Source organism: Rhinopithecus bieti, unplaced genomic scaffold (genome assembly GCF_001698545.2).
Source record: "Rhinopithecus bieti isolate Rb0 unplaced genomic scaffold, ASM169854v2 scaffold_38733, whole genome shotgun sequence".
In the NCBI taxonomy this organism is placed as follows: Eukaryota; Metazoa; Chordata; class Mammalia; order Primates; family Cercopithecidae; genus Rhinopithecus; species Rhinopithecus bieti.
The window spans coordinates 462,932-481,928 of NW_016816152.1; the positions used below are offsets into that span (position 1 = coordinate 462,932).

Sequence of the window (18,997 nt, forward strand, 5' to 3'; positions counted from 1 at the left end):
AAAAAAAAAAAAAAAAAAAAAAAAATTAGCTGGACATGGTGGTACACATCTCTGGTCCTAGCTACTTGGGAGGCTGAGGTGGAAGGATTACTAGAGTCCAGGAGGTCAAGGCTATACTGAGCCATTATCATACCAGCCTGGGTAACACAGCAAGACAGTCTCAAAAAAGGGGAAAAAAAAGTTGAAGGGAATGAATTTTTTTTTTAAAGGAGAGTGAGCAAGATTTTAAAATTCATAGTGTATTTTCTAGAGAAACTTTGTTTTAAAAAATGGGTAGATTCTGACCTGTTCTGAGTATGACTTAATGTTGGACAAAAGTTTGGTGTACCTCTTTGAAGTAGTGTTTATGTTGGCTTTTTTATTTACAAAAGTAACACAGGCTTATGGCAGCATGTTTCAAAAGTATTAAAAAAGTACAATAAGCAAAATTAAAGTTACCTTAAACAAATACCCAACCAATTGACACTTTCCAATGTATATTTTCTATTTTCCCTTGTTTTAGAACACTTTGGGATTATGTTAATTTTTTGTATCTTTTGTAATGTAATGTTTTCAGAAAACTTAAAATATATTGATGTCTTGATTATATAATTGCTTTATTCCTATCTCTTACTGAACATGCATATTACAATTCAAGTGGCCACCAGTCTATGAGACAAAGGAAAATAAAAAAATCCCCTGATGTGTGCATTAGGGACTTCCTAGGTAGAAAATATATAACAAATAAGAACATCTTCGAAGCTGGAAGATTATAGGAGGAAATGTTATTATTGATTTAATCTCATAGCATTCTACATATCCAGAATTCTTTGAGTGGGAAAAAAGTAAGGCTTTATTATTGATAACGGTAGAGTTGACTGTGATTATTACTGGATTCTGTATTTGTAAATTTGTCTACTTGGTAAAATGTACTTGTAACCCTAAAATCAATAATTGCAGTCATTAGGTGATCATTTGCTAACAAGCACACAGTGGCAAAAAATTTGACTCGTCCAATGTGCATGTTCCAGCTGAGGTCAAACAAGGTGATGCTTTGGCTTCTTGTTTCAGCTTTTATACTGTAAACAATTATCCTCTTCATGGTCTCTTTAGTGCTACATTTTTCCCTTTTTTGTGCTTTTCCTTGGCGGCGTAGCTATTTAACATGGCCTCGAACTACAATGCTGAAATGCTATCTAGCGCTCCTAAGCACAAGAAGACTGTGATACACCTCATGGAGATGAATTTCCTTTAGGCATGAGATACCGTGCTGTTGCACATGAGTTCAATATTAATGAACCAACCATATGTATATTAAATAAGGTACATATAAACAGAAGCATAGGTAAAACAAGATTATGTGTTGTCAAAAATGTTGTGGCCAGAGGTTCGGAGGAACCTAGCCCTCTGTTTCTGCTAGAAGCACATTTTCAGTATTTTCCAGTTCAATGTTCCTGGCAACTTTATGTAATAAAATTACCATAAATAATGATAATCAACTGTGTATAACATTTGACTGGTTCCTGTTCTGTTCTGTATAGAAAGCCTGAGCAACTGAAATATTCTGTGGGCCAGTATTGAGAATAGTAAGTTTATTTGTGTCTTTCATTTTGGAGGATAAGACTAAGAGCTCACTGAAATAGGAATGAGGAAATCTGAATTCTGTACCCAACTTTGTTGTTTACCATCAATTGAGGTAGTAGACCAGATGATCTCTAAGATCTCTTTCAGCTCAAGATTGTTAAGTCAGTATTGGTGTAATTCTTCTGACGTCTTAATTATATCTGGCAACATCCTGAAGCTCTGCTAGAGCAAGATCAAAAGAAAAAGCCATATCAGAATTTTCATTTGTCAGTTACTGTCATGTTTCTCACTCTCACTTTTAATCTGCCTTTTTCCCCCAGATTGCTTCTCAAATATAAATCTTGATTTAAGGGCACCATTATGAGCTTTCCTGATTCTCTTCTTTAGAATGAGAATTCCAAACATTTGGAATAAGGGTCCTTCATGGTTTAAGCCTCAGAGGTGACAGCATTTGGTTTCTCACTTTGCCAGCTGGCTCGTCACCTTTGTTTTGCACCTTTTATAACTTTCGCTCGTTTTCAACTTTCCTAGAAAGGAAAAGAGAATAACCAAATGACTCCTTTTTTTTCACTTTAATAATTGGAAGAGATTGGTTGTCAGAAGGCAGGAATTATTTTATAATAATTTGGATAATTCATTCTACTAAGGAATGCTTGTATATTCCTAATTCCTTTTAAGAAGAATTACAAAGAAGTACCAAATTGCATAGGTGTCTATAATGTAAAGGCTTTCTGTTGGCTAGATTTGAGATCCTGTACCATAAACCAACTTACTACAAGAGAAGAACCTCCTCCCCATCCCCTGTTCCCTTCACAAAGGAAAGATGATGTTTTCATTGAGGACTTTTTTTTTTTTTCTGCAATGGTTTTATTCATTGATTTCAAAAAGATTTATAGCTCTGAAATGTTTAGATTTTATGATTTTGTATTTGCTGCTTAATTTGAGGCTGCTTAACTTAGCTATGTTTATAAGTAAATTCTATTCATCTAGAATTCATATAAATTGAAAATCAAGATTAAAAAATAAAGTTATACAATCTTGATAAAGTCTTAGAAGTTTGCTGTAATATAATTAATGAACATACACTAGAGCTTTGGATTGATTTTTTTTTTTTTGGTTGTATGAGAAATGTTAAATTGTGTATAATATTCCATCTTTGTAAAGTCAACTTCTATCCTCACTGTTTTGTTTCACCCAAATCTTGCACGTATTGTGGCCTACTTTTTAGTATATATGAGTTCCATTTATTGAGCATTTACTATGAGCTAGCCATTATTAAGAGCTTTACATACATTATCTTATTAACTAACCATTACAACAAACTTATGAGGTAGGTATGATTAACCCTATTTTTCACCTACAGAATGGAAGCTCAGGAGGTAAGGAGTCTGTAGTGAAGAAACCAGTCCAAGTTTACATAGCTGGTTAATGGTGGATTGGGATCCAGATGAATTTGATTCCAAGGCCTTATATAGTACTTTTTTTGTTTGCTTGTTTCAGTAGTGTGTTTGCTCTGAGGTTGTGCTGGTAGGAGTTCGGGGGAATGGTAACATCTTGTATTTACTAAGTAAGTATTTGTGGAAGTTTTTGTTCCTGCCATTACCCCTTTTTACTAGAGAAATTGGGCTGCGGTGGTGGGGGGATGCAGAATTTCTATTTACTTTTGGGTTAAGTTGTGGGAGGAACCAAGAACAAATTCTACACATTCTAGAGATAGTCTCACTGGGTCAAGGTTAGGATGAAGGGTGAAGGTTAAGATGAAAGGTTAAGCCTTACAAGCAGGAAAAAGGTGAAGCCAGTAGCCAAAGAAAAAGTTTTGATTTATTTTCAACCTGTTTCCTCATTGAAGGCAGCCAGAGTAATTAAGATTTCTCTCTTGCTGTGTTAGCTGTCAATGCCCTTTGAAGTGGTATGGGAGGAAGTGAGGAGATCCATCAGTCTGAAAAAAAAGACATTAAAAGTAAAACATGGAGATTTGGCATTTTAGACTTGGATCTTAAAATTTGAAAGGCATCTGGTGGAATAGATAATAGTATTTCTGCAGGAGATTTTTATTTAGATTGTTGTGAGATAAATTAACTCTAAGATTAGTGAGATAAATTAGAACAGACAGGAATGCTATAGATGGCTTCCAAATAAATTTGAGTTTGTTCATGTGGTAAGAGATTCTCTATATGTAATCAATTCCTATGTTCCTATTAGTGATCGTTGCTACTGAGCCATCTATTTGTGATCATAATTGACATAATCCTTTAGGTGTGGGTTTACTTGGAAAGTATAAAATATTGAAGACTATTACCTTATACTAATGGAATACAGTCCTTTGTAATTCACAAGGTACTTTTATTTGCAGTGTCTCACAAATGTCCCATGATGATGGCAAATGGCTCATTCAAGGTCATAGAAGTAGTAAGTTACAGGGCCTCAGACTTTAATGAAGACTTCTTGATTTCATTGTAATAGGCAAAATCTTGGCTGAAGAAAATCTAATTTATTAATATCCTATATTTCAGGCTTTTCCTAACACAGGGAGATGGAGACAGCTTTTGCAAAATCTACTAAATTAAAATTGGGCTTCAAACATATTTAATCTCAACTTCACTGTTATTTTTAAGAAAGCAGAACCTTCCCCCTGTAACCAGTTATTTTGAACCCAGGGTTGGCAAACTTTGCTTATAAAAGGCTAAATAGTAAATATTAGGCTTTGCAGGCTATATGGTCTCTGTTGTAACCAGCCAATTTTGCTGTTGCGGGATGAAAAGCAGCCATAAATTGTAAGTAAATGAGCGGGAAAGGCTGAATTCCAATAAAAGCTTATTTATGACACTAAAATTTTAATTTTATATAATTCCCATGTGTCACAAAATATTCTTTTTGATTTTTTTTCAACTATTGAATAATGTAAAACCATTTTTGGCGCATGACCCATATCAAGACCGGTGGCAGTCTAGACTTGACCAGTAGGCCTTGGTTTGCCAATCCCTGTTTTAGATAGGGAGGAAATGGAGGGAATTAACTCTTAGCTGGAGTAGTGAGGCACGAAGAGTGATGGTCTTATGCAATTTAGTGGATGATTCTGTGGTTAAGACTGAGGTGGCTGGTTCTTCTAAATAATGTGTTCTTGTCTTGACATGTTTCATTTACTCAAAAGTTGGTGACTTGCTTCATTTCCGTATCTTCTAGTGAGAAATCTTACAACTAGTGATTATGTAGTTTCAACAAATTACACTGATGCACTTAGTGTGGCCAAAAAGATGTTTCAGTTTGTTCTCTTTCCTGTGTGCAAATCCTGTCCTGTAGTTTTTCCTTATGTGAGGTTCAGTTCTCCTTGAACTGGTACATGTCTTCACAGATTCTAATCCAGGGCTAACTAGCTGACATTCATGAAACTACATACTTGTTATTGATGAGTGAGGAGATGGCTAGGAAACCTGTTCTTGCTGTATGGAATTAAGAAGGGCAAAAGTTATGCTCTTTACACCCTACTGAGTAAATTCCCTTGTGTCTGTGAATACACATGCTTTCACAAACTGCCAAAGACCATGGCTTTCTAGCTGGCATTCTATCACCAAACAGCATCCAGAAGTTGAAAAATTTTAAAGCTGTTAAATCCCACGATAATAAACCCTTTCCCAAGAGATTTCTGAGCTTTTCTTTCTGATACAGCTACATTCACCATGTGAACAATCTCTCTCAGAGAACTTCTGGCACTTTGCTACTGGAAATTGGGAGGGGCAGGAACCAATTTAAATATGCAGAACCTCATAAATTTGGTTCCAGTGTAGTCATTTCAAAGAGGCAGTTCTCCTGGCTTGCTTGTGCTCACAAGCAGACGGAGTTATTTGAACATTAACTCTGGATTGCCCCTTCCTGTTGTTTTAGTCTTATTTTAGCCTGGTTTTACCTTTTCCAGCTTGAGTCAACAGAGGTGGGTGTGGTCATAAAATCAGGATGCTGGAGGCTAAAGATGAGTTAGACTTTCTGCCTTCACCTTTTTCTAGCCTCATCACAGACCTCCTGCCCAGCTCGTAGCCACATACAAACCAGGGATAGACAGGGCATGGGAGAGGCAAAACATTACTTTCGGGGGAATTATTCTAGGTTCCGGAGACTTGGGATGCTTGGATACAAACCCAAGTGTCAGTAAAATCCTGTTTTTTTATAATGAAAAACAAATGCCTAGCTTCTGCCTGATTTTTTTTTTTCTTAAAATAAGTGAGACTATGCTGAACCTAAATGGAATGACAAAAATAATCAATAGGGTTTCACTTAGAAAATGAGTGCTTCTAAATAAGGAGAATAAAGTTTTAAAAATTCAGAAGTTAATGCCACAATTGCTATAATTAAACCTAGAAGGGTGATAGGTTCACTTTCTGATGCCGCATATATTCCACACATTATAATTTCCAATAATGCATTTAAATTGCTATTTTCACTAGCATTCTTCATTAACATGAAACCTTTTCAGAAAAATAAAAAAGCTATTAGTAAAATTGAGGTAGATACTTTTATTTTTTATTTTATTTTGTTATTTTTTTGAGATGGGGTCTTGCTGTGTTGCCCAGGCTGGTCTCAAACTCCTGGGCTCAAACAATCCCCCTGCCTTGGCTTCCCACTGCTCTTCCTAACACAGGTGTTAGCCACTGCACCCAGCCTAGATGCTTTTAAAAATGCTGGGATTCCTTAGTTACTAATGTGAGGGACTCATGCTACATTGTCTAGAGTCTCCTTTAATTCTGAGACTTTGTGCTTCTACTAATTGGTTAATTTCCTTTTTTTTTTTTTATTGAAAACTGGTAAATCAAACACTATTTTCTGTGAGACAGGGCCTCACTTTGTTGCTCAGGCTGAAATACTATGTTTCTAGAGTGGTTTGCAGAACTGTTAAATAATTTATTTGATATTTTAAAAATTAGCTAAATCTTGATTCAGTCCGACCAGTACAGTCAGACTTGATGGCAGAATAATGGGAATTGCAGATAATAAATACTGAGTCTCTGCCAATCATGCCATTCATTGTCTGAATGGGGATGTCAGGCTGATTAATCACATGACAATTCTGATCAATTTATATTTGTTAGGACTTCGCTGCATTCAGCAGAAAATAGTATGTCCAATTAGTAAAAGTTGCAGGGATAGAGAGATGGGGACTTTTTTTTTTCCGACTTTTTTTCTATTTCTGATTTTCTCTGATCATATGGAGGAAGCTCCATTGGCAGGTATAACCCACCAGCCTTTTCCAGCTGTCTCACTCCTTTCCTAAGAGAAAAGGAATGACTTAATCTTATTAGTGAGTGTGGAAGGAATAAGGGGAAGCCCAGCTCTTTCTCCCTGGCTTTTGGGAGTAGACAATCTCCCAGGAACAGGTATCAGCTGTACCTTTTGAAGGGACATACACTGTATCTGCAGGAGGCTAGTCCCACTGAGAGCCTCTCTGGGACTGAGTAAAGTCTCCAGGACTGAGTAATTCTGGGAAACAGAATTATGAAGCCCACTTTTCCACATATAAAGCCCTATTCTCCATATCAGCTTTGTAAGTGTACAGGTAATAGTTTGGTTTTCCGTTTGCTTTGTTATTCTGTTTAATTTTTCAATGGATTTGGAAATCACTCTGGAAAGAAAAGCACAGTTTATAGCCCTGTGCCCTTGAGCCTCCAACAGAAATGTCTATTAGGAATACACAGTTATAAACTAATTCCAACAATTTTCTTGAAGTTGTGGTTGGTCTGGTTTCAGACTTGCTTTTGTTTGGCTCATAGAAAGATTGTGTTTAAAAACAACAATGGGCATTTCCAGAACAGCTTAAAGTGATTTATATCCACTTTTAAATTCAGAGGGCTAGATGAACACTTAATAATACTTTAGAATAAAAAGGTGTTGAAGGTCCTGCAAATCCCCTTCCTGATGCAATGTCATTTGCTAAGCCCAGGTCATATGAACTTTAGAACTGTATAATCTTTAGAGCTATACTATTGCTTTAGAATTACACAATCCTACGTAGGAGAATTGCTCTCCTGTCATTTATTTACCATATTAAAATGAAAGGTAAAATCATTAAATATGTCTCCCTTTCAATAACGTCATAGAATTTTCTTATCATTCAGACCTGAAAGACAAAAAAGCCTAAAAGCCTTATTGAAGGTAACTAAAAAACATTTTTTTTCCTTAAACAGACCTCTAGGGGGACCACCCATTACAGTTTGCCAGGACTGGAGGTTACCTGGGATGGGAGACTTTCATTGACAAAATGGGGAGCATCTATGGCAAACTGGGACAAGTTGATCACGCTACAAGTCATACTGAGCACATCACTTCAGCTGTTCTACCCAGCAATGCCATTACCTTAAATATTGAGTTTGCTGAAAAATAGGCTCTTTGTGTTGGCCATGATATAACAAGGCCTCTGTTATCACCACCCTATCTCTATTACTGAGGCCTTGTGACAGTAAGATGAGGACACAGTATGTATGCGATATTTTGACTACAGGACATGTATTTATAGTTCTTTAACTCATTTTTCATTTTCTTCTTTGCAGGTTTGTGATTCAGATACTATGCTTGACCCAGCCTCATCTGTGGAGATGGTAAAAGTTTTAGAAGAAGATCCTATGGTTGGAGGTGTTGGGGGAGATGTCCAGGTACATGGCTTCATTTTTTTTTTTTTTTTTTTTTTTTGCATGAAACACTTTTAAGAGCACTTTTACTCATTGACTCATTGAGCATACATTTATTAAACACTAACTCTGTGCCAGGTGTTGTTCTTGGTGCTTGAGACACATTGAAATGTACCTTGGATCTGCTTCACTGCCTCTTTTCCTATGTAAATTGAAATATAATTTAGAACTTTCTTGCTTAGTCCTGGGGTATAACCCATTTCTGTAATAGCTGATAAGTTTGTATGCAAGTTAAAATAAATGTGTAATGATTTCCACCATATATCTTTGGGCCATAACTTAATATTTCATGTTCTGCTAAAAATTATTTCATTACAAGGATTAAGAAATAGAAGTATGGCCAGATGCAGTGGCTCACACCTGTAATCCCAGCACTTTGGGAGGTTGAGGCAGGTGGATCACTTGAGGTCAGGAGTTTGAGACCAGCCTGACCAATATGGTGAAACCCTATCCCTACTAAAAATACAAAAATTAGCTGGGCGTGGTGGCTTGTGACTGTAGCCCCAGCTCCTTGGGAGGCTGAGACAGGAGAATTACTTGGACCTGGGAGGCGGAGGTTGCAATGAGCCGAGATCATGCTCCTGCACTTCAGCCTGGGTGACAGGGTAAGACTCGGTCTCAAAAAAAAAGAAAAAAGAAACAGAAGTATGGTAAGAAATTGATATATATCCTATACCTATATACCTAAAGGACGATCAATATGTGGTTGATTAAAAAAAAATCTGAGTCAAAAAGGAATAAAAAAAAAACAGCGACTCAAATTTATACTAGTGAGAGAGGCAAAGAACAGGTAAGTGGTTTTCCAATATTGTTCATCATTTGTTATTGATGAAGAAACAATGAAACAAATATTAATGGAGGTAATTTGACATTTGGAAAAATGAATATCTGAAAATATGTGAAGATTAAAATAAAATTGCCTTGCAAATAAGAGGTTAGACTTTAGCAAAAGGTAAGAAAGCACATGGAAAGTAGACTTTAAAATTTAGATATTATCTGGCTGTATAACCCATTTTAGATATGTAGTTTGATAGCAAAGGCAAAGAAATTACATTAGAAGGGACAAAAAAAAATAGCCTGGTGATTTTAAAGAAAAGGAAGCTTGCAAAATCCAGACGAAAACTGAACAAAATTGAGACAGAGGAGAGAATTTAGAAATATTGCCAAAAAAGCTGATAATTTTCAATAGCCTTATATAAAAGCATTATTTCACGATTCAAATTTTGCAGGAAGGCCATGGGAAATTCTCCTATTGCTGGTATTGCCAAAAAGCATGGATAAAGGAGAGGAAAATTAATAGCCAAGGATAGGATCAGTTTGAAATTAACCAGCACAGGAGGAACTGGGACCTAAAAACATTCATATCTTAGATGTTATGAAAGAGTGCCTGGGAGAAAAGAGTTTAGGAATTGAGAACTAAAGCCTAAAAAAAATCTCAATTTGGCCGCGCACGGTGGCTCACGCCTATAATCCCAGCACTTTGGGAGGCCGAGGTGGGCAGATCACCTGAGGTCAGAAGCAAGACGAGCCTGGCCAACATGGCAAAACCCCATCTCTACTAAAAATACAAAAATTAGCCAGGCCTAGTGGTGCCCACCTGTAGTCCCCAGCTACCGGAGAGGCTGAGGCAGGAGAATCGCTTGAACCAGGGAGGTGGAGGTTGCAGTGAGCCGAGATCATGCCACTGCACCCCATCTGGGTGACAGCGTGAGACTCCATCTCTAAATAAATAAATATCTCAATATGATAACACAACAAACAGAATAAGAATAGCAGAAAGAGGATAGAAGATGAAGTAGAAAAAATATTCACCAACGAAGGATCGCAACACATGCATACAACGTAACAAATTAGTAACAGAATCAGAGAATCAGAGAAAACATAAAATAACCACGCCAAAAAGAGGAAGGAAGCCAAAATAGGAGGATAAAATAACAAATCTTACTCCAGGTAGTTACCTCAGGATGGAACAGGTTTTGCTGGAATTTTTAGCTAAAGCTTACCTTTTATTTATGTTTTTCTTCTTGCAGATTTTAAACAAGTATGATTCCTGGATCTCATTCCTCAGCAGTGTGAGATACTGGATGGCTTTTAATATAGAAAGGGCCTGTCAGTCTTATTTTGGGTGTGTCCAGTGCATTAGTGGACCTCTGGGAATGTACAGAAACTCCTTGTTGCATGAGTTTGTGGAAGATTGGTACAATCAAGAATTTATGGGCAACCAGTGTAGCTTTGGTGATGACAGGCATCTCACGAACCGGGTGCTGAGTCTGGGCTATGCAACAAAATACACAGCTCGATCCAAGTGCCTTACTGAAACACCTATAGAATATCTCAGATGGCTAAACCAGCAGACCCGTTGGAGCAAGTCCTACTTCCGAGAATGGCTGTACAATGCAATGTGGTTTCACAAACATCACTTGTGGATGACCTATGAAGCGATTATCACTGGATTCTTTCCTTTCTTTCTCATTGCCACAGTAATCCAGCTCTTCTACCGGGGTAAAATTTGGAACATTCTCCTCTTCTTGTTAACTGTCCAGCTAGTAGGTCTCATAAAATCATCTTTTGCCAGCTGCCTTAGAGGAAATATCGTCATGGTCTTCATGTCTCTCTACTCAGTGTTATACATGTCAAGTTTACTTCCCGCCAAGATGTTTGCAATTGCAACAATAAACAAAGCTGGGTGGGGCACATCAGGAAGGAAAACCATTGTGGTTAATTTCATAGGACTCATTCCAGTGTCAGTTTGGTTTACAATCCTCCTGGGTGGTGTGATTTTCACCATTTATAAGGAATCTAAAAGGCCATTTTCAGAATCCAAACAGACAGTTCTCATTGTTGGAACGTTGCTCTATGCATGCTATTGGGTCATGCTTTTGACGCTGTATGTTGTTCTCATCAACAAGTGTGGCAGGCGGAAGAAGGGACAACAGTATGACATGGTGCTTGATGTATGATCTTCCATGGTTTGACGTTTGCAGTCACACACAACACCTTAGTTCCTCTAGGGGCTGTACAGTATTGTGGCATCAGATAATGCCACCAAAGGAGACATATCACTGCTGCTGGGACTTGAACAAAGACATTTATGTGGGTTTATGTTCATTCTGCCAAAGTAAAACAATACATCAACAAGAAGAAACTCAGATTTAACCTGTTATTTCTATGAAAATGGGATGAATTCTTTGTTTATGCACTTTTTCTTTACTGTGCATCCGCCTGAAAGTGTTTTGCCCTATATACCTCACTAGCCATGCTTTATGTGGGTTATCATGGAAGAAAAGGATTTTGGAAACTCAAGGAAAAGTTCTTTCAACCTATACAACCTAACTTATGGACTGTTTTGATAGATAATTTTTTTTTTTTTTAGGAAGAATTTTTTTTTTAACTTTACCAAATGAAATGCCAAAGGAAGTTTTAAAGGCCGTTGGCTGTGCTGTATTTTGATATAATTGTACTGTGTTTTTAAATTTTGTATGCCAATCTTAAAGACAAATTTTGCATATTCTATATTTTACTTCTCTGCCAAAAGTAAACCTGTTCTTCCTTTTTTAAAAATAAAGAAGTTCTTAAAAAATTATACTTAAAAAATCCTTGCCCAAAATGTGAAAGCCTTGCGTTGACTGATGTTTATGATAGAAAAGAATTAAAATGGTTTCTCTCTCTCTACCTTTTAAAATCGAATAGTTTATTTCTGGTGAAAAAAGTATTTAACTTTCAAACATTTTAACTTTGTTTTTATTTCTTTTACAAAAGGCCAATATACCTGTCACACTTTGAAGTAAAAATTTACACACTTTTCCCGCGTGTGCTACGCTTAAAAAAAAAAAAATCATTGAAAATCAAGCCAAAGGCCAGGGTTGCAATTTTTTCATAAGATTTTTTTAAAAAAGGGGATATGATTAGGCTCTTTGAAAGAAAACAGTAGGCATCCAGCACTGCGACGAAGAATGGGGTATCAAAGATGAATAATCTTTGCGCAGATTCTGCCATTGTTTTCCCAGGTCCAACTCAAGGTGGAAAGTGGAGAAATTAATCTGCTATAATTTGCGACACATACAATGCAGTTTAATCAAAGGGTCTTTGCCTTCTGTGGCCTGAATTTACTGGGTCCTACCTATACATTGAAACATGTTTTGCCTTGTCTCTTTTTGTTTTCAGACTGCCAGTTCACTTTACATGCTTATAGTATATGTTGTACACAGCCGTGAGGTTGGCATAAATTATAAAACACAAATTCAAATTGGCAGATTAAGGGGGAATCACCAAGTATCTATCCTCTTATACTTTAAAATGAGTGAAATTTTGTTTTTCTGATTACTACAGATCATCGCTTCCTACTTCCTGCTTTGGACCTGTATAAAAAATTCTACACAGTAGAAGTGACATCAGGTTAATAAGTATATCAATGATGGCACATATAAAATTATTGAACCAAATAGCTCTGAACTTGCGCCTAATTTAGTTACTACAAGGCCTCCATTATCCAGTTTTAGTTTTTACACAATTGACCTTGTCTTGTAGCTGCGCTGCTGTGTAAGACCTGTGGTTGAACGGAATATATGATAATTGAATAAACAGCAATTATGGGTGAGGCCAGAGACACATGGCAGAAGTGGTTAAAAAAAAAAAAAATGCGGCTTCCTGCCTTTCTGCCTCTTTTTTATGCAGTCATCTATGTTACATCTATCCTGCTAAGAAAAAGGTCCTGCACATATCTACCCTTCAGAGCTACAAAAAGGTACATCTTCTGAAACTCAAGACTCTCACTGATGGAGAGTTGCTGCGGAAACCAATCAAACATGCCAACTAAATGGAGACGAAACTTGGAGTTTGCCTTTTTAACTATTTATGTTCTAAGTTAGCTTTGATAACATTCAAATGTCAAATTCTCTCATTCTTATAAAAAAGTTGAATTACATTGCCTGTATTTATTTTAGCAATTATTCAATGTATTTCCAGTATAGGATGTCATAGTATTAAAAATTTTAATTTTTTGTAAATAATATTTTTTTGATAAGATAATTGCCTTTTTTTCTAAGGGAAGGGGGAACTCTGTTTTCCTGATTATAATGGTATGAATTTAGGAAGGGGGGGTTTAAAAAAATGATGGTTGGTAAAAAAGAATATGTCATTTAATGTTACTTATTATTAGGTAGAAATCCCCAAAATTGGTGTGGTTTGGAAATCTGGAAAACCAGAGAGAGAGGAGAGAGACTGCTTAATTATCATTACCCTTGTCTATAATTTTCTCTTCTGCTTCCCTTGAAAGCAGCACAAATTTAGACAATTTTGTTTATTATAGTAAATTATAGCAGGAAAAAAAATCAGATATGCAGAAATATTATAAGCAAGCTTGTTTATTTCAGCATTATTCAGAAATAATAACAAAACCTTAACCTAAAATCAAATGATGAGGGCAATAATTAAATAAATCATGGCATTTCTATAAAATGGGACACCCTTAGCTATTGAAGACAATGTTCTCAGAGAACACATGGATTTTGGAGAAATGTCACACTAAAAAAAAACCATTTTGTACAGTAACATCCCAATTTTATAAAAGTGAAGATGTTTAAACATGACTATCTCTAATACTGGGAATGACTGATTTATATTCTGTGTATGTTTTGTATTTTCCAAATATTATAAATATGTTTTATAATCAGAAAAAAAGACTAAATATCGACTTTTTAAAAAGTGCATTGGGACATTAACAGCATTTTCTGATTAGAGGAGCTTTGATAGTAATTACCTCATTTTACCTCTTATCCCTCAAATTCATCTTATTTCCCAGTTCTTTTATCTGTTTTCTAAGAATCCTTCATTACTTTTGTACTGCTACATTATAAACTGCAGCCACTGAACATTACTGTCAGATAAGCCAGAAGTATTGATGGTTTTAATCTTAATAATTCACTGATGAAGTCACTTGGTGACAATCTTTTGATGTAAAGAGCCTTAAAGTATACATTTTAGGACTGGGCATGGTGGCTCATGCCTGTAACTCCAGCACTGTGGGAGGATTGCTTGAGGCCAGGATTTTGAGACTAGCCTAGGCAACATGGCAAGACCCCGTCTCTACAAACAATTTTTCTTTTTTTTTAATTAGCCCAGTGTGGTGTCGTCGCTACTCAGAAGGCTGAAGTGGGAGGATTGCTTTAGCCCCAGAGGTCGAGGAGGCTATAATGAGCTGTGTTTGCACCACTGCACTGCAGCCTGGGCAATAAAGTGAGACTGTCTCAAAAAACAAAAACAAAAAAAAAGCAAAAAACAACCACAAAACTATTCTTAATTCACCGGCATTACCAAAACAGGCAACAACCCAGATCATCCTGCAGCCCATAGTTTAATGACCCCTTCTCTTTAGGAATCTGTTGACTTATTTGTACCATTAAGTACTCACACTGACACCTAATTTTTGGGCACATACTACGTTTTAGGCACTACCGGAAGCATCCTTTATGGATCAGTTATTATGTCGGTCCCAAGAAGTTCCATTATTATTGCCATTTTAAGCGAGGAAGCTGAGTGAGGTTTAAAGAAATTTGGTAACTTAATATCATAAAGCCAGCACATTGTAGTGGTGGAATTTAGGTCCAGGCATTATGACATCAAGCTTGCCCCTTCAACTAATGCTACTCAGTATTTTGTCCCTCAGCAGCATGTGGGAATTTCTACTGAATCAAATTCTCTGGAGAATCTGTTTAATAAGATTCCCACCCAGGTGACTTTTACACACATTAAAGTTTGAGGAGCATTGCCCTAATCTAGTATTTTATATTGTTCCCTTCAAACCGCGTGTCATTTCTAAGATAGTTATTCATTCAAATATTGTATTCTCCCATTGAACTTTTCTACTTTAATATAATTTATGGGTGTTGGCAGATATCTGGTTTTAACTAAGTTTATTAAGTACCTGTTATAGGCTGGGCACTGTGGCTCACGCCTGTAATCCCAGCACTTTGGGAGGCCGAGGCTGGTGGATCACCTGAGGTCAGGAGTTAGAGACCAGCCTGGCCAACATGGTGAAACCCTGTCTCTACTAAATATGCAAAAATTAGCCGGGCATGGGGGCTTATGCCTGTAATCCCAGCTACTCTGGAGGCTGAGGCACGAGAATCATTTGAACCCAGGAGGTGGAGGTTGCAGTGAGTGGACATGATGCCATTGCACTCCAGACTAGGCAACAGAGTGAGACTCTGTCTCAAAAAAAAAAGTTCCTGTCATGGGCAAAAAATGAAGTGGTGTACGTCGTGTCTATACTCAGAGAGCTTACAATTGAGTAAGAGGGATATTTATACTGTAAGTAAGAGGGTAGTTACACTGGGATTTGATGCACAACAGAATAATAGAGGTATAAAGAGTGGCATGAGATGTAAAAAGAAGATGAAGGTGAACATGTACAATTATCCTCATAATGGCAGGTTTTAAGACAGCCTGGGATTTAGGTTGATTCTTTAAAGATGTACAAACTTGGATGGGAATTAAGGATTTTTCAGGTAAAAGAAATAACATAAATACAACGATAGTGGTGTGATTTTAATATGTGGTGCTTTAAACAGAATTAACAAATTTAATTAAAGTGGAGGTTGTAGTTAACCAAGAGTGGGACATGATGATTATAGATACTAAATTTGAAGGCCAGGTGCAGTGGCTAATGCCTGTAATCCCAGCACTTTGGGAGGCCAAGGCAGGCGAATCACCTGAGGTCAGGAGTTTGAGACCAGCTTGGCCAACGTGGCAAAACCCCGTCTCTACTAAAAATACAAAACTTAGCTGGGCGTGGTGGCAGGCACCTGTAGTTCCAGCTACTCGGGAGGCTGAAGCTGGAGAATCGCTTGAACCCAGGAGGCGGAGGTTGCAGTGAGCCGAGTTTGCGCCATCGCACTCCAACTTGGGCAGCAAAGCAAGACTCTGTCTCAAAAAAAAAAAAAAAAAAAAGCAAGTAAATTTGAAGATGGATGATAGAAGACCATAACACAACTGGGAGAAATACTAGAATGAGGTATTTATATTACTTTTGATAGATGACACACCCATGGAATTTTTGGACAGGATTCTAACATTGTCATAAAATAAGGCACTTTATGATGGTTTGGTTTTGAAGATCTCACATAAACAATTGTGTTTATAAGTACAATTTGGCCTGAGCATGCTTCTAATGAACTGGTATTGCTCTCCCAGGCACCTGACCACATTCATTGTATTTCTTCCCAGGCTGCCTCTTGCTTTACATTCTCAGGTCATCACCTCTTGCCAATTACCCAAGCACTCTCTTCAACTTTTGTTTTGGTATAAGAAGCCAGTAACCAGCTAGTTATTACAGTCATTTGATCCCACCTTTGCCATGTCATTCAAATTCGTCTCTCATCTTTGTTAAGACTTAAACATCTCTTAGCTGAACTGTTAAAAACACCGCCTGATGGCCGGGCGCAGTGGCTCTCGCTGTAATCCCAGCACTTTGGGAGGCCGAGGTGAGCAGATCACCTGAGCTCAGGAGTTCCAGACCAGCCTGGCCAACATGGCAAAACTCAGTCTCTACTAAAATACAAAAATTAGCTGGGCATGGTGGCGCCTGTAGTCCCAGCTACTTGGGAGGCTGAGGCAGGAGAATCGCTTGCACCAGGGAGGAGGAGATTGCAGTGAGCCAAGATCACGCCACTACACTCCAGCCTGGCACAGAGTGAGACTCTGTCTCAAAATAAATAAATAAAAATAAAAATAAAAAAATAAAGAAAATACCTCCTGACTACATTTCTACGCTCCATTTCTGTTTTATCCAATGAATTCTTTGCATTTCTGTTAAAATTATCATTGTAAGGCCCAGTTCTGAATACAAAGATTTAACTTCACCTCATTGTTAACCAGATAAAAGCATTAAATATATAAGAAATTATTCAAGGCTGATGATTATCTATTTTCTCTCTTGCAGTCCTTTACTCCTACTATTTTTCATGTCCTACTAAACTAGATTATTTTGCTCCCTCTTGAACACACTTTGCCCTTCTCCTTTGTTAGTATTTGCTCTCAATCTTGAATGGCTTTTCACCTTTCCCCTATTCCCACATATATTTGTCAAAATTCTTCCATGTTCTTCATTTTACTAGCGTATCTTTTACCCAATACCTCAATTTAAAATGATTTATTTACCTTCGCTCTTAGGGTTCTATTTTTATCTCTGTCATGCAGTCCAGACTTTCTTCTGTCTTGTTTCATGAATATTAGTGCACATGATAACAACCTGGTAGACGAAAAGGTTTTTGAGGCTAAGTCTTCGTCTTTATCATTTTTGAATCCTCCATGGTAACTAGCATAGTCATGTGATCATTAAAATTTGGTTAATAGGCCAGGTGGTGGTTCACGCCTCTAATCCCAGCACTTTGGGAGGCCAAGGCAGGCAGATCACTTGAGATCAGGTGTTCAAGACCAGGCTGGCCAATCTGGTGAAACCCCATCTCTACTAAAAATAAAAAAAAAATAAATTAGCCGGGCGTGGTGGCGGGCTCCTGTAATCCAAGTTACTTGAGAGGCTGAGGCAGGAAAATGGCTTGAACCCAGGAGGCGGAGGTTGCAGTGAGCCGAGATCATGCCACTGTACTCCAGTTTGGGTGACAAAGCAACTCAGTCTCAAAAAAAAAAAAAAAAAAAAAAAAAAAAAAAAAACAAAAAAAAAAACAAAAAAAAAAAGATGAATAAGTAAATGAACACATGAACACATGAAGGAACCAGGAAGGATGGATGGATTCAAGTAATAAATCTTCTTTCAGGGAAGTTGATAGTATTCCAGGCATTTTGCTGCAGGATGAGCTTTGGGGTGTGAGGGCTACACATTCTTTTTGCTTTGGCCAGAGAGCTGATGCTTTTGTCAAAAAAAAAAAGAGTACCTTGGCACTGTCTATCAAGTTAAAGCATTCATTGGACAAACAGTTTTTGAGTAGTGATGATTTGCCAGACTTTGCTGGGATATCAGAAATAAGAAATTATACTTTCCTTCAAAAAGTTACTTAAAGGAACTCAAAGTAAGCCATGCTCTTACTTTACTGTGGTCGTTTCCAGAAGTTCTTCCTGACCCCACTTCCTCCCACTGCCACCTTTGTGTAGTGAATTCCTATTCTACCCTTCAGCCTCAGCTCAATCCTCGCTTCCATGACTACCATTGCCAGGTTTGTTTCTCTATTATATTCTCTTATGAAATTTCTTAGTGCTTATTTTTTTAGTTTTGTTTCTATGACTCCTTGTTCAACATCTGTCTCTTTCATTAAAGGATAAGCTGGATGATGAAAGGAACTGTGTGAGGCCGGGTGCGGTGGCTCACGCCTGTAATCCCAGCACTTTGGGAGACTGAGGTGGGCGATCACGAGGTCAGGAGATCGAGACCATCCTGGCTAACACAGTGAAACCCCGTCTCTACTAAAGATACAAAAAAAAAAAAACATTAGCCGGGCATGATGACGGGTGCCTATTGTCCCAGCTGCTCGGGAGGCTGAGGCAGGAGAATGGCGTGAACCCGGGAGGCAGAGTTTGCAGTGAGCCGAGATCGCGCCAGGGCACTCCAGCCTGGGCAACAGAGCGAGACTCCGTCTCAAAAAAAGAAAGAAAGAAAGGAACTGTGTCCAATCGTATCAGCACTGCATGCTCTGATCTGAGCACATAGTATGTCACAGGTTAGGAACTCAATATAAATTTGTGAACAGAATAAAAGCGTGAGGAAATAAAGCACCCAATACAGGTTGGGAAACACCCACAGAGTCAGA

General features: G+C 37.6%; 1 protein-coding gene across 1 annotated transcript in view; it reads left to right on the plus strand.

Annotated features, from left to right (window-relative positions):
- The window catches only part of HAS2 (hyaluronan synthase 2), a 28,190-nt gene extending 16,271 nt beyond the window's left edge, over positions 1 to 11,919 (plus strand). Inside the window, exons 3-4 of the mRNA XM_017854448.1 lie at positions 8,100 to 8,201; positions 10,268 to 11,919. Coding sequence (XP_017709937.1) covers positions 8,100 to 8,201; positions 10,268 to 11,197 — 1,032 coding nt within the window. The 3' untranslated portion in view covers positions 11,198 to 11,919. The remainder of the gene's footprint in view (positions 1 to 8,099; positions 8,202 to 10,267) is intronic.
- Positions 11,920 to 18,997: the final 7,078 nt, after the last annotated feature.